This window comes from Tenebrio molitor, chromosome 6 (genome assembly GCF_963966145.1).
Source record: "Tenebrio molitor chromosome 6, icTenMoli1.1, whole genome shotgun sequence".
Lineage (NCBI taxonomy): Eukaryota > Metazoa > Arthropoda > Insecta > Coleoptera > Tenebrionidae > Tenebrio > Tenebrio molitor.
Genome location: NC_091051.1, coordinates 14,113,527 through 14,128,768, shown reverse-complemented (window position 1 = coordinate 14,128,768; position 15,242 = coordinate 14,113,527). Strand labels below are relative to the sequence as shown.

The window sequence follows — 15,242 nt, the reverse complement described above, 5'->3', positions numbered from 1 at the left end:
AATTGAGCAAACCTGAAAGTAGTTAAACGACTTGGAAAACGTGTTTGCCTCTATCTATCAAAAATTCGGTTTCTGAAGCGAAAGGGGGCATTGGTCCAGTTCTAACGCAAAAATGCATTTTTCCACTGAAGACCTAAAAAACGAATTCATTCATGAACAAGTTTCTTTTGGTGAAGCTTTCAATTAACCGCCGCGTGCTTGCTCCAATTTTACCTTTTCTTAAATTTTAGAAATTAAAAATTATATTCAGACCCACTAGATTTCACTCGACTGCAAACTTTCTTACCGTTAAATATCTGCAATTCTTCGAACAATGGCGTGATTCCAAAAAAATGTGTTGCTCTAAATATGAATCAACTCAAATTTTTAGATTTAATTAGGGGGATATTAAAAATCATTGTAGCAGTAAAGCTAGACCGTGAATACAAAAAATGCGAATCTTTTGAGAAAAATTATGCATGAAGCTAAATAATTTATCATGAAATAAATGACTAATAGATATTTGTTGTTGGTGATTTTAATTGCTTGTGTTGCCATTGTTCGGTTCCTGTTACGTAAAAATAATAAGGAATAGACGGTCGCATGTAAGTTTTACGTGTTGACAATAACCATTAGTAGAACGGGTGTTACCCTTGAAGAGAAATTTTTGAAAGTTGGTAGGCGATTTTTGCCGGTTCGAACTTGCCTAATTTGCTCGTCCACAGAGATTCGGTAATTCGTTTGGGAATTTGGCGAAAAAAAGTGATTAATTGGAATTATCGTTTTCGATTTGGAGCCGTCGACCCGCAACAATATTACCGCTCCATTATGAAACGTCTTGTTTGCTGGAATCTGTACAAAAATTGTGCAACTTAACTTCTCTTGAACCGTTCAATGGTTCGATAAACAGGTGCTTGCGAAATTTCACTTGGTAGACTTTTCGGTTTATTTATTAGGCGAATGATTCTACGAAAAAAGCGTACTTAATTCGGAAAATGTGTGTCAGGAATGGGCATACGCAACTTTCAAAGTACGTTCATGTTCAGTGAGAGTAATTATTTCGATCTAATTTGCAAATATTGCCGTGGGTACGGTGATTACGTTGTGCAATAATTTAATAAAGTCGCAAATGCACACGTCGAAACCTCAAGAGCGGAACCGAAGGCGAATTGTTGAAGGTTCGATCGGATGATTTTTGTAAACCTTAAATGGCGACAACCGCATTATAAATTTTAACAGTCCGATTGACCGCGCTTTATTAACTTTTCGTGATAATTAAGATACGACGTGAAATTTTTTTAAATCTCAATTTTTGCAACAACTAAATTGGTTAGATTCATATCAAGCAGGTACGGGAGAAAGTTGAGAGAAAATATCGTCCAATATCGTGGATATAGCTGGCATTTGCGAACAATATTTCGATTCGAAAAGTTACGACTTCCTAATATTGTTTACAATTATTGCGTCGCTTCCTATTGGGTGGCGGTGTTTCTGGAAACAATTTGACAGGTGCTGTTAATGCACTTCTGCAATCACTCGACTAAATCCTTTCGCTAGTTCGCGCTTCACAAAGCCACAATCTAAAAAAAGTCTCTGTTAATCATTTATTCGCTTGTGAGTTATTTTTTTCGACATAAATAATTACCATTTATCGTCACAAATTAAAACCATTAAAAATAATTACCCCTTCTTTGTGCACTCTTAATTATTATTAGTTGGTGCAAATCTAATGACAAGATAATTTATTTCAGTTGTATTTAAAAAAAAATTATGTTTTCATCGCTTTTACATTATGCATGAAGCATCGTTGTGTTAAGTCAATTTGATTCTTTCAGTCATTTAAAAAATTGACAGAAAATAATTCAATCCAATCGAGTATTTTAAAATTAAATTCTGTTCCAAAACAAGTAATCAAAAATTATGAACACATTTTTCTATTATCTATACTATGAGAGATTCTAAAGTGAATACAAAATTCATTCCTTTCTTCACTTCTCACAGTTATATTTATTGCATATTGTAAAAATACAAAGGCTACTTTCAATTACATGTGACCTAAATAATAAAATTAATTTAAATTATTTAAACAAAGTTTCGTTACTTCATAGTTCAAATTAACTTGTCTGAGACAGGTTAAATGCGTTTCGGATTGTGAATATCACTTATTGGCAACAGAATATTTTTCAGCTTCTCTTGAAATGATCAACGGAATGAGCATAGAAGAGAATTTAAAAAATCTAGTTTAAAAGCACTAGAATATGAAAATTTATCAAGAATTATAAATAATTGTCGGAATACTTTTTTGGTTAATGTCACTTTGAGGAATGTTATCTATGTTGGCAACAATTACCTAATACAACGTGATCAAGAATGACTGAATCTGTTGGTAACATTGAAAATTTGAATGATTTTGGTACCACTAACACTAAACGCATTTCCGGTTGTCAGCTTTGACAGAGTTGACAGGTGAATTTGACGTTTACCATCAAAGGGTCATTTTGGTAATACCAGGTGATCAAGAAGGACTGTTTAAGTTGGCAGTACAATTAAGAAAATGTTTTAATTCGGTTATTTATAACACTGCAACTGGATATGTTTTGTTGGTTTATTTGACAAATATCTGATATAGGTACAGCATTAACAACGACAAGCCACCAACAACCGGAAGTTACTCCTGTTATACGATTTAAAATACGATCCAGTGTTACCAACTTAAACAGTCCTTCTTGATCACCCCGTAGCATAAACATGCCCGACATAACCTAATTTTTTTTTAATGTCGTGTCAAGTTAAAACATCCGGTCAGTGCCAATTACGAAACAGAAAAACACTAATATTTTTCAATTGTTTCATTGCCAACAGACAGTCATTGTTGATCACCCTGTACCATTTTTTTTCAGTTTAATAAGATTTTTTGTTCGACGCTGCCGAAATTTGAGAATTTTCTCCTGTGTGAACGGATTTTGATAAATGTCACAAGTGATTTGGAGCCTTTAAAAGTGTGTAAACTGGCCCACTCATGCCATAAAGAGCCCAATGTACACACGAACTCGTTGAATAATATATTACTAGAGTTATATACAGGGTTATTCTAAATGATTGTAGTCAAAGTAGGCGTGAAAACTGAATGTCAAATTTATGGTTGCCGCTCCACATAAAAAAATCATCAAAATGATGTGTTAAATTGGGTGCAAAACAACTCAATATTTTTAAAATTGATTGTAGAACAACTCAATATTTCTGGACTCGATCGTTAATTTAACAAAAATAAATAAAATCCTCATCAGCGCACTTTTCACCTAAAAAATGACAGTGACAGCGACACAACTGACAGTTCACATGAAAGCGGCAAAAACGTAATAACATGGGCATGGCCTACTTCGACTACAATCATTTAGAATAATCCTGTACAATGGCGGACAAAAAGTTCGTCCACAACTGTCATTCCATTCACGTATGCTGCAAAGCAACCTTTAGGAACGGATAACCTCACTTCACATGTGTCAATCAAATTGTGTCTGTGTTCTTATGGGTGACAGTAATAAATTTCAAATTTTAATTTTCAAACGTCAATCATAATGACAATAAAGGTTAAAATGTCAACGGCGCTTCCGAATTCGACTCGTGCTGCGCACTCGTCAAATTCATATTCCAGCGCCGTTGACCTTTCTCATGCAAAAACTAAACAAGAAGCAGATTTGACAATCCTCCACCTTGTTTTCAGAAGTCGCAGAGTAAGTACCCCAACATCATAAGACACACTTGAGATAACGAACATCTCTCAAACCTGTCTTATTGTTCTTAAGTCTCCTGGACAGTTTGACAGTAACAATATAGATTATTTAAGCAGCAGAAAGATGGATGGTGGATGGCCAGTAGCTAAATTGGATTTAGATTGGTGGGTTCTCATTGCTTAATATAGTTATTCATTTGCTCGTTATTACTTTGTAGCAATACCCGTAATGACGAAGTTCAGCCTGAATGCCGATTAACTGCCGGACTAAATAATGATAATAATAATGTTATAATAACTGTTTTTACATTGTATAATAACTAATATCCGTAAAGATAAATTAATCTGGCCTGAATGCCGCGTCATCGGGTGTGTAGTAGGTCCGAACATAATAAAACTAAGTGATAAACTTCAATTGTATACTTCAACAAGTACCTACTTTATGCCTATTAGGTTATTAAAAAAATTATAAACATTCAGTTTTAACCATGATAATGTTTCCTTTTTTTGTAATGTACATCCAGTTATATTATTATTTTATTGCTTTTTCATTGCAAGAATTATTGTTCTTTGTTAATCCATATACATGGATTTTTAATTACTATTATTGTAATACATCATTTAATTAACTTAAGCAATAGTCACTTATGCATGTCCAATTTGAGCAATGTGGACATTCTTTCCAGTGAAGTGCGCCTGACTCACCTTTCTGTTAAAAAGCAAAAAATAACTGCATGCCTTTAAGCCACGTGACTCTATGACAAGAATGATTTTACAATATATACAGGGTCATTATAAATGATTGTCCCATCACAATAGGCGTTGGTGACGTAGTTGAATGTGCCGCACGCCTCATTTGTGTTTTCAACGCCAACTGTATAAAATTAATAGCTTGAAGAATTTTGTGTAAAACATTCTACGATTATTAACCTCTAGGTTTTGCTTTGCTGAAATCGTTTCATAAAAATATGGAAACGGTGAGAGGATAACAAATCTTTTTTAACTGCTCTGCCTCCGGGTTATTTATGCGTGAGTCGTATCATAAAGGAAATTTAAATTAAAAATTTAAGCAACCACCAAAACGTAAAATTAAATTCATTTATTGAATCTCAGGAGACGGCGTTTAAAATGAAAACGACCGTTAAATAAACGGTGTTAAATAAATTGTGTAATTACACAATAACGATCATTAGAGCTTGGTGGAAATTATTCGTTGACAAACACGCCGTAATTTGATCAATTGTTTGTCAATTTCAAAATAAAACTCGCGAGTAACTTATCCTACCTCGATAACAAGACAAATTCAGTTTGCAAAATAGAGCTTTATTTGATTAAAACATAGTCACATCAGTGTCTGCATCTCTACAATCCTTGCGCAAACCTCTAACTAATTCTAATTTGTTACTCTTCATTTCTTTGACTTTTTCCTCCGTTTCAGTGACTGGTTCGTGTGAGACAACTCTCGATGTTGCTAAAACATCACGAGAACTCGTCATCCTGCTTTTTGTGCACGCTCGCTTCCAAGCCTGCTGAAACTGCAATAAAAAAATATATACCTATCCAACAATACCGGAACACTTGTCTTGCAAATTACCTGTGCGTTTAATCCTATGTAGATGATGGGGTTGTAGCAAATGCTACTTTTAGCTAACAATGCCGGAAATACTGCGATTCCTGGAGTCACAACAGATGCGTCTCCAAACTGGATGATAAGGGCTAAAATCGCGTACGGGGCCCAAGCCGTTAGAAAAGCTATTATCATTATGAAGATCATATTTGCTACTTTGCTTTCAGCTTTAGTAACTTGACCCATACGAAAAGCGTTCTGAATTAAATGTCTCAAGTGGAGGGTGAAGGTAATGAAAATTGAGCGCTTACCCGTTTCATAGTCAGAATTATATTTACATAACTGAATATGATGATAGTGAGAGGGACGAAGAGACCGAAAGTGAAGAGGAATAAAATGTATGTCATGGAGTTAACGCTTTTTTCTTCCCAATTCACCGAGCAACTGAAACAGAGTGTGATTAATTTGTAAATCAATGTCCCATTTGAGGATCGAGATGTGATTGTTGCAATTGGTAAGTGTGGAGTTTAATCTGCAGAAGTGCTTCAAACAACGCTGACATTTTCCATCAAGAATTAAGTGGTGGGATTAAACGTCTTTAAGTGTTTGTAGTCCTCATACCTCGAATTGTACGCTTTGTGGTGTCTGAAGGGAACTTATGAAATAATGTCATTCGTTAACAACTATCACTTCCAACGGTCGTGAAAGCTTGGTCGTTAAATGTCCAATATTAATTACGACTTGGCCCCTGTGGTAAATGGTAGTTGATTACTTTTCTTCTCTCTGCGTTAAATTATTCTTTGCAATTTACATTTACAGTCTCTACTTTCCTATTAAGGTAAGCAAGAAATTTGTTATTACAAATGGTATAAATCGTGGTGAAAATTTTAGTCGTTAAAGTAAGCGACTGTATAACAAAGCGCAAAGTTACGATAAGTGATAACTGATAAGTGATAACAGTCAAACGGGGAAATGACAGTTTTAAAAACAGTGAAAAGATTAAAAAGACATAAAAGCAATAAAAAGAAAGGAATTTGTTTGGTTCAATAACTAAATGGGTTCACATTAACACATTTTCGACATTTTTGTTGTATGTAGGTAAATATGTGATAATTAAAAAATTCTAACCAACAAAAATGATGTTAGCGCGTTGTATAAATATACCAATGTAATTATAGAGATTAAAAAAAAAGAAATCACACAACAAAACCAATAAAGCCTTCAAAGTTTCAGTCTTTGATTACATTAGTATTAAAATTAAATAATGACAGTATTTTATTTACATTCAATTTTTTGGTGCTGTATAACTGGTTGCATAAGTCAAAGTTTAAGTTTAAAATCTTTTGAGAAGAAGTTTAAAACGGATTTTTATTAATTAAAACATAAATACTTCACTGAATTATGTTTATCTGGTTCACTGAAAATAACAATTCGACTACAGTTTGTATTTAAGCGTTTACATAATATTGTTACTCCATCTGTCTAATGATTTACCGCTTAACCTCATACCACCATCTCTTCTTTATAGCGCAGCGTATGTATAGAATTTTATATTCATTTATGCTGAGTTAGTTTTTCCTCCCACATACTATCTCCAATTCAAATTTTTTCAAGAAATTAAAAAATTCCAGAACAATGAAACGTAAAGCTTTCATTTCATTTCCCCAAAAAATATAATACGCCGAGGTAATATCGTAATCACTGCACTCTAATTCTAAAGGAAAGTAATCACAGCGATGTGAGACCCTAATAATCTGAAATGGTAGTTGAAAGGAAGCACGCTCCAGTCGATATCGATACACAAAGCAAATAAAGTCACTGTTCGAGTTTCATTTTACAAAAGATGAACAGCTTCATCCGTGGAAGATTTCGTGGATAGAGCTTTCGAAGTTATTTGAAACGGTTTTACATTTCTGCAGTGCGCTTTATACAACAATTTCAAACAAAATTTAATAATCCACATCTAGGGAAATTTGTAAAAACAAGATATCGCTACGTGTTCTCAAAAAAAAATTTAATAAAAATCTGATCTGGGGCAAAACGCCGATAACGTACCTGATATTCGCAGCCTCATTGACATATTCTCCCCAACCTAACAAGGGTGGTGTTGTTAAGGTTAACGAATATAACCAAATGCTGACCAGTAAATAAGTGACGTTGCGAAAGTTTAAATGATTGCTGTAAAGGGGTTGGGCGATTATTAAATAGCGTTCAAAGGCGAGAACAGTTAAAGTTGTAATTGAAGTAATACCTAGAAAATATGAAATGGCGATTAATTTGAATGGTATATTCGTTGAACTCACCTAAAAGTGACATTATAAATCCGTATAAAACACATCCGGTCTTTCCAAAGATCCAGTTGTAGTTAACTGCAGAAAGAAATGTCCAAGGGTTTCCCAAGACAGACACAAGGAAATCGCTAAATATTAGATTAAAGAGAATTATATTTAGAGGGGTCCACAACTAAAATGATAAAAGTTGGAAGAATACGACAACAGAGTTTTTAAATAGTTTAGTAATTGTACAATCTGTACCTGTTTCTTTTTCCACATAAATAATAAGATCGATAAGTTCAGGAAAAATCCGAAAAACCCGATAAAGAACAAGAAGACGGCCGCAGTGATATATCCTTCTGCAGGAATTAACAATTCAGTTTCCGACCGCGTAAGATTATTTTCTTCGGTTGAATTAATTCCAATCATGCGGATTTCGGTACAGATGGAGAAATTATTGCATACAAAATGTGAACACTACACCTCTGAAACCGAGGGGCTGATGATGGATTAGCATCAGTCTTTCCCGACACCCTCGACCTAACTGAAATCTGATAACAAATTTGTAAGATGAAGTGCGTCGACGCAGTTTCCGATTTCTGATCAGATCAGTCTTAAAACAATTAAGTCACGCCTTCTTCAGATGCAGATTAATTGTTTAAAAGACTGACACGCTAATACACTTTAATGAACACTGAAATTTGAAATAATTAAAATCGTTTAATTAAAAAGTACTTCAAAAACAAAGGCAGGATTTTAATAACAAATTTTAACTTAAAGCTATTTAAATTTATTTAACTAAAGCTAAACTATTTACACTGAAGGTTGCTGTTTCAAGAGGTGGCACTTGCTTCAGGGGTTTTCTTAGTTTGGACGAACGGGCTCGTTATCAATCGCGCCACGTTCTGTAGAACGTTAATGGGGATCTGAAACATTATTTTATATAAAAATATGTATTAAATTGTCTATTTGTCTATTTCTTATTGAAAAATAAATAATTATAGATTCGAATCAATTTTCCTATTTCAGTATTTGACGTTTGATAAAATTTATAATAACATAACCTCACTATTTTTCTTCTACATTCGTAACAAAGAAAACATTTCTGTTTATAAATCATTATGTCAAAGTAGTAAAGACAATTTCTCCTTCAAATATCCAAAAAGAAAAGTTTATCAAAACATGTGCAAGATTGCAAACCTTGCCTGCGGAAAAATGGAAAATTTCTGGAGCAATTACATAATTTACAAGAAATGATAACCAAACAAAAATTGTTTTTTTCTTGTAGTTAAAAAGTCTAAACCAGTCTTTCTTCCTAAAGTAGAATTCTAAAATAAATCAAATACCGGTTAAAGATGGCAATTAACGTTCTACTAAATAATTTCATTTAAAAAAAATTAAGAAACATAGAAACCAAAACTGAAAGTTATGACGAACGAACTAATTTACATTTTGAAGCAGTTTCATAACTTCATTTTATTTTTAACGGCAACCAAAATCTCGTTTATTTTTACTCCACATACAAAAATGGAAAGTGAACGAATTAATCTTACGGAAATAAATTTCAACGCATGACAAATCTCGAAACAAAACGAAACTTCCAAGTTGCAACAAAATCTTAAGAATCTATTCCTCACAATGCTCATAGAATTGGAGTTATGCAATTGTGGAGCAGAAAATTGGATAATTCGGTAGCTTAAAACTTAAACTTTGAACAATTTGACGGTTAAAGCTTCAACTGGTTCAATTATGGTTCCAGATGCAGAAAACAGATATTTGTGTTTCAAAATATATGACGAATGCACTTACACGACTTTTCCACGAGACAATTTGCATGAAGAATTGATTTGAACGCTAGTCTGAAATGTGTTACAACCACGTTTCATAAGAAACAATAAATCTACAATCACCTAACAATTATTATTATTCTGTTTCTATACTTTTACATAACTCTTAGATGAATCATCGAAAATTTATTTTTTTATAATCAATAGAACGGCAGAATTACCGTTGTGAACAATACATTTATCGAAACAACATTTTAACTTATTTCCGGTTCAACTTGAAATAAGTGCTGAGTCGGCTCCGGTTTCACCGGAGCCATTTGATCGTTCGACGAACTTAATCCAATTTTCTGTTCGAGCCGTTAAAACGATACACTTCCGGAAACACACTTCCGGCGACTTACTTGAAAGATGTCGTCGATAAATCTGGCGAACATCGATCCGGCTCTTTGCGGATGGAAAGGTGTGCCGGACAGGTCCGGGGTCTCAGCTCCGGTGGTGATACCAGTTATCTGAACTGTTGCAGCTCCGTCTTTCTTGTCTGTGTTGTCGGCTTCTGTTTTCTTGTCCGGTGATACAGCATTCGCGGCCACATCGTTGGCTGTTACCTAAACAGCACACCCGTCAGATGGAATTGTGGATGGTGAAAGTCAGTAGTTAATTATTGTCTCGAGAAGATTTTCAAGAATGCATGTCAACATGAAACTTTTACGAAATTGCAAGATTGCACTTTTTCGATAGAAATCTCACGAAAGTCTTACCTTGTCTAATTGGTCATTTGTCGCAGGCTTGGCAATCGCAGATGCCAGTGCAAGACAACAAAAAATCAGGAGGGTGTTTGCCATTGCGCCTGAAAAGTATAACTTTCATTTACTGGCCTTGAATGAGTGACCGATTGATGCATTTTAATCCACAACATGCATTTATTTACAAGTCAGAAGATAAAACGAAAGTTCTTGGAATAAATTTATTTTTTAGCTTGTTTAATTACAGCTCGCTCTTTATTTCTTGAATTCTGTCGCGTCACAGCCGATTTCGAAACGTTCACATAAAGTTTTTTGTGAATCACTGCAAAGCTAACCATAATTCTTTATTAACTTCAATTCTACGAAAAATACAATTTAGAAAGTCAGTTATGTAAATTATTTTTGTAACTGCTCTTACCAGCTCATTGCATAAATTTTTTATGACAAGCATCTCCACTGACACATTTCTATACAATAAATCTCAACGAATTCCGCATCAAAATAAAAATACCATTGTTGGACACAATTAAACTTTAATGAGTGGCTCAGTTTTCAATGTCATTTTCAGAAAATAAATTGGATACGCTTTATTACCCCTCTCGTGATCCGACAATAGCCAGACGACAATTTTAATTAAACTTTGACAAGCTGTACGCTAATCGGAGCTTAATTAATTAAATCGGATGCAGTTGTGTTTATAACAAACATTTAAATTAAACCAAACAGAAAATAAAGCGAATTCATGTTAAAACATACCTTTTTAACGCTGAAGAACACGAAATAACTTCTCTGACCGGCTCTCAATGGTGCAGCAAATTCACTGTTTGCGAGTTTCTAGTCTGACCCAGCGTTGAGTTCTCCTACCATCAAGTAACATGCACTTTCCGTTATTTCCAGTAGTAATCAGAGGTTTTTTTCTGATAGTAGAATAACTGTTTATTTGTAATCTGTAGTGATAAAAACTGTTGCCATTCTTTAAATTCGGAACTGTTTAAATTTTTTATACGGTCATTGACTGGGGAAAAAACCATTTCATAAGTTAAGATACTTTTTATAGTCGTAGCAACTGGTTTTCTATATGACTTAATTGCCGACAAAAAAGCGTTTCGACATCCTGTTTTTGAGTCATACAGAAGAACAAACTTTTGACTTGGAATCGAAATTAATTTCAAATGGTCAGTGAAAGAGCTGTGGGTTGAAATTGGTGAATCAATGTTATCGTTTCATTACGTTAATAATTAATTATTTCACTAGATTATTAAATTATATAAATTTTTAACCAACATTAAATAATTGAAAAATGAAATAAATATGGAAACCTGCTCATCAGAATCTCGAGTATCTTTTTATCCTATTAAAAAGTCATAGGTACTATTACATTTTAATTGTTTCACTCTGTAGCGTAAACAAAACTTCTGTCTTAATGTAGTGGTAACACAATAATCAAAAAATGACGTGGTACGTCATGCGAAAAATGAGCGAAGAAATTGAAGAGAAAAAACTTTTATTCGGTTTGTTAATAATATGCATTATTCAGTTTAGACGACAGAAAAATACGTAGTTTTGTTTTAACTTTCATCTGAATAACTGACAATCAGGGTAGGATAATAAAAAAAATCTTACCTAAGCACCTTCTGCACCTAAGATAAATAAATGGTTACTCTGTTGGTTTGAGCACAATTCGCTTCTAATATTGTCGACAGTTTTGCGAGTCGAAACTTATTTGGTTTGTGTAGTTTGATTTTGCGCACCAAATATCTTAACAAAGATGTTGGTATTAGTGAGTCAATTAAAAAACATGAAACTGAGAAAAGGAAGGAAGTGAAAAATTCCCTGTGATAAATCAATTTTAGGAGTAATTGTTATGTTATACTTGAATTAAACTTCACGATCAACAAGAAATTCTTTTCCAGTGTATGTAATCTTTAAAAGAATAAGAATAGGACAGGTCTTGGCTTGAAGTTGTGCCTTTTCGGAGTTCCAGGTAACCCCCCCCTTCCCCCCCAATTGTCAACTTAAAAGTTACCTACCGATAATTTGTTTCCGCACGAGTTAACCTTTAATTCGGAAGTAACAATTCAACGTCTAATAATTGACACTTTAAATACCGTAAACAACTAATGCTCATTCCAATTATGTATGTCTTTTCTTCTTTAATGTATTTTTCTTTTTTATTGTACGTCACGAAAGGTTCGAGTAAATCATCTTCTATCTTCTTCACTTCGCTTGGCTTATACATTTGGTGATATTTACACTTAGAGCTCTTGACAAATCTTGCCAACACAGTCAAGCTCGCTCTTTTGCCTCAAAACGATCAAGAAGAAGGTTCTTGAAGTGTTATCAATGATCATAATGGAAACGCTAATGTATCTCCACTACAGATTTCCGAGATAATGTTTTCGCTATTAACACAAAGCGATATGAAATCCCGCAACTCTTTGTGAGAAGATTCGGTCTTACAACTCAGCATTAAGTATGGTCATGTCAAAGCTTGGATCAATGAATAATAACATGAAGGTCTTTATCACTTCACCACCAGGATAATTCTGCCTACTTATTGAATGTCATTAACTAACTTTCCCATATCATTTAGATTAGGTCAATTCATAGTACAGAGCTTGAGTTTGACCCTCAAGATCACCGTTTGAAAGAGCACGTAAATTAATAAAATACATAAATTTAATACGTTTATGTTTGAAACAATAAATGAACAGATGCAAAAGTTTCATTGGCAATACAGAGTAGATATAACAAAATTCAAAAAAAGAATTTCTCGTAAAGGAATCGCAAAACGATCTGATATGATCAAGGGCGTAGCAATGATTTTGTGCTGGGGTGGGCCAGATTTTAAACCACAGACAGACGATAGATAGATATTGCAGATGTATATTGTTTTTAATGTGTTTTACTTTTATTCTGGGGTGGGCCAGAAGGATTCTGGGGTGGGCCGGGCCCACCTGGCCCCCCCCTTTGCTACGCCCATGGATATGATCACAAGAAGGTACTTAGCTCTGTTAATAATACAAAATTTCTATAATCTGTATTGGCAATGAAACTTTCACTACCATTAAATGGTTTCAAATCAAATCAATTTTTGCATTTTGTATTAATTCCCATGATCTTTCAATCACGTATTAATTGCTGATTGCTAATTATTTTCAGGCAAACTTATACAGGGTGTAGTACGAGACATAGGGCCTTATTACGATACCCTTATTAAAATTGCCGTTAACTGAAGTCGTGATTAGAGTAGACATAAAACTAAAGTCCATTCACGTTGGATTTTCTCTGCCAAATTGTTGTCACGTTGCAAGCCTGCGCCTCCTTTCCTAGTAATTTTTACATTATCGTGTTTTATTCGTGATAGAGCGATCGAGAGCGATTTGACGTCTTTAATTTTGAATGTTAGTTTGACGTGTGAAATAAAGTCACAGATTTTTTAATAAAATTCTATTCCTGGGTGATTTTACCATGGCGAAAAGAAAAAAAGGTTAATTTTAAAATTGGGTTAACCTTCCACAACTGACGTAATGTGACGAAACCCGCAAGCTAATACAGACTCAAGAAAAAATAGCTTCAGTTCGAAAATTAATTAGTCAGAATTCTTTAATATTTAATGTATTGTATGTATTAACATGATTATAATCTATTTACGACCTTTATTGAGCAGTTTTAACAATACAACGTTATTTTAAAGGTAATGTGTACATCGAAAAAACTTAAATTAGAAAAAAATCATTAAAAATCAAAATACACCTTTCTTTTGTGGTATGCAATTGTAACAATACATTCTTGAAACGTCACAACCACAATCAAAACCTATAAGTGTCTCTGAATAACTGAAATTTTATTGCCAAATTTGTTCCACCATTTAGATGCATTCCTTACTTCCATCGCTTCCAATGAAAGAAACTTCACACAATTTCCTATTGGGTTCATTTTCTATAACTTATTCTGGTTCCTCATCAGTCATCACTGTTGTCATTAAGGGTTGTTTCACTTAATCAACAACGCAAGCAGAAAAATACAACACCAGTAGGTAGGAGTTAGGTACCTATTGTATGTTCCTAATCCTATCATACCGATTAACAACTGACACTATTTTTAGTGCAAATGATAACAAAATGGATGTATTAGTACCTATTGTTATCCTCTAAAAACAATATTTGAAAAATGACTGTTTCTTTGCTGACAGCGAATAACATAACCTCTACAGTCTACGAATGACTTGGTTACTTTATCAGCCCGTATTGGTGACATACACAGCTAAAGCATTTTTGAAGTAAAGATCACACCGCCACAATATTGAATTATTTGACCTTGACTAGGAAAATCCAACGTGAATGGACTTTATATAGATTTATACAATTGTAACCTGTCAGAAAGAGATGAATTCGTCACCATGGTAATTAAAGTCATGCTTCAATTTAATAAGGGTGTCATGATAAAGAGTTTTTTTCACTACTAGTAATAAAGTCTAGCGTTATCGGTTGTCATAGAACATTGAGAAGTTTCGTTTTTCTACAATGGCTCAGTGACAGGTAAATAATTTTTCATTATTAACCTGTGGTGAATAATGGAACAACCGTCACCTAGCAACGAAAGATTGTCGTCTATTTCATTGGTTAACGTAGACGATTTTCATACTAACTGTCAAGAAATGACAACTCGGACCCGTCGCATCCGACAAAATAATTTGATTAATAATTATTATCAGAAAGGGTTTTAACGTATCTAGTAGTGAAAAAAATAGTATATAAACCACGGTGGAGAAGTCCCTTGTAGCCTCGGCGCGCCTCGGGTTCTAATCTTGGCGCTGTGGCTATAATCATGAATTTCTCCACCTTGGTATATAATATACTATTAATTATTTTTTCTACAACCGTCAAAAAAACGTGACATTTATACATCGTTATCAAGTCGCAAAGTATGTCATTTTTTATAGTAAAAAAATATTTGTCAAAAAGTTTCCTTGGATGCTAAAATAGTTATATTTTAGCATCCAAGGAAACTTTTTCACAAATATTTTAGCATCCAGGGAAAATTTTACAAAAATTTAAAAATTCAAAAATTTTAAAATGCGGTTGTAGAAAAAATTTTTTTTTGTAACATATATTTTATTCTATTCTATTTTAATGCTTAAATTTATGAAGTAACAAT

General features: G+C 33.7%; 1 protein-coding gene across 1 annotated transcript; it reads right to left on the bottom strand.

Annotated features, from left to right (window-relative positions):
- Positions 1-4,639: 4,639 nt before the first annotated feature.
- LOC138132546 (pinopsin-like) lies at positions 4,640-11,785 on the bottom strand. Its single transcript, XM_069050095.1, has 10 exons — positions 11,706-11,785; positions 10,839-10,942; positions 10,098-10,186; positions 9,741-9,944; positions 7,814-8,478; positions 7,583-7,742; positions 7,335-7,530; positions 5,591-5,723; positions 5,307-5,537; positions 4,640-5,247 (listed from the first exon to the last, which is right to left on the bottom strand). The coding sequence occupies exons 5-10, from the start codon at positions 7,979-7,981 to the stop codon at positions 5,044-5,046; spliced, it is 1,092 nt and encodes a 363-aa protein (XP_068906196.1). The 5' UTR covers positions 7,982-8,478; positions 9,741-9,944; positions 10,098-10,186; positions 10,839-10,942; positions 11,706-11,785; the 3' UTR covers positions 4,640-5,043.
- Positions 11,786-15,242: the final 3,457 nt, after the last annotated feature.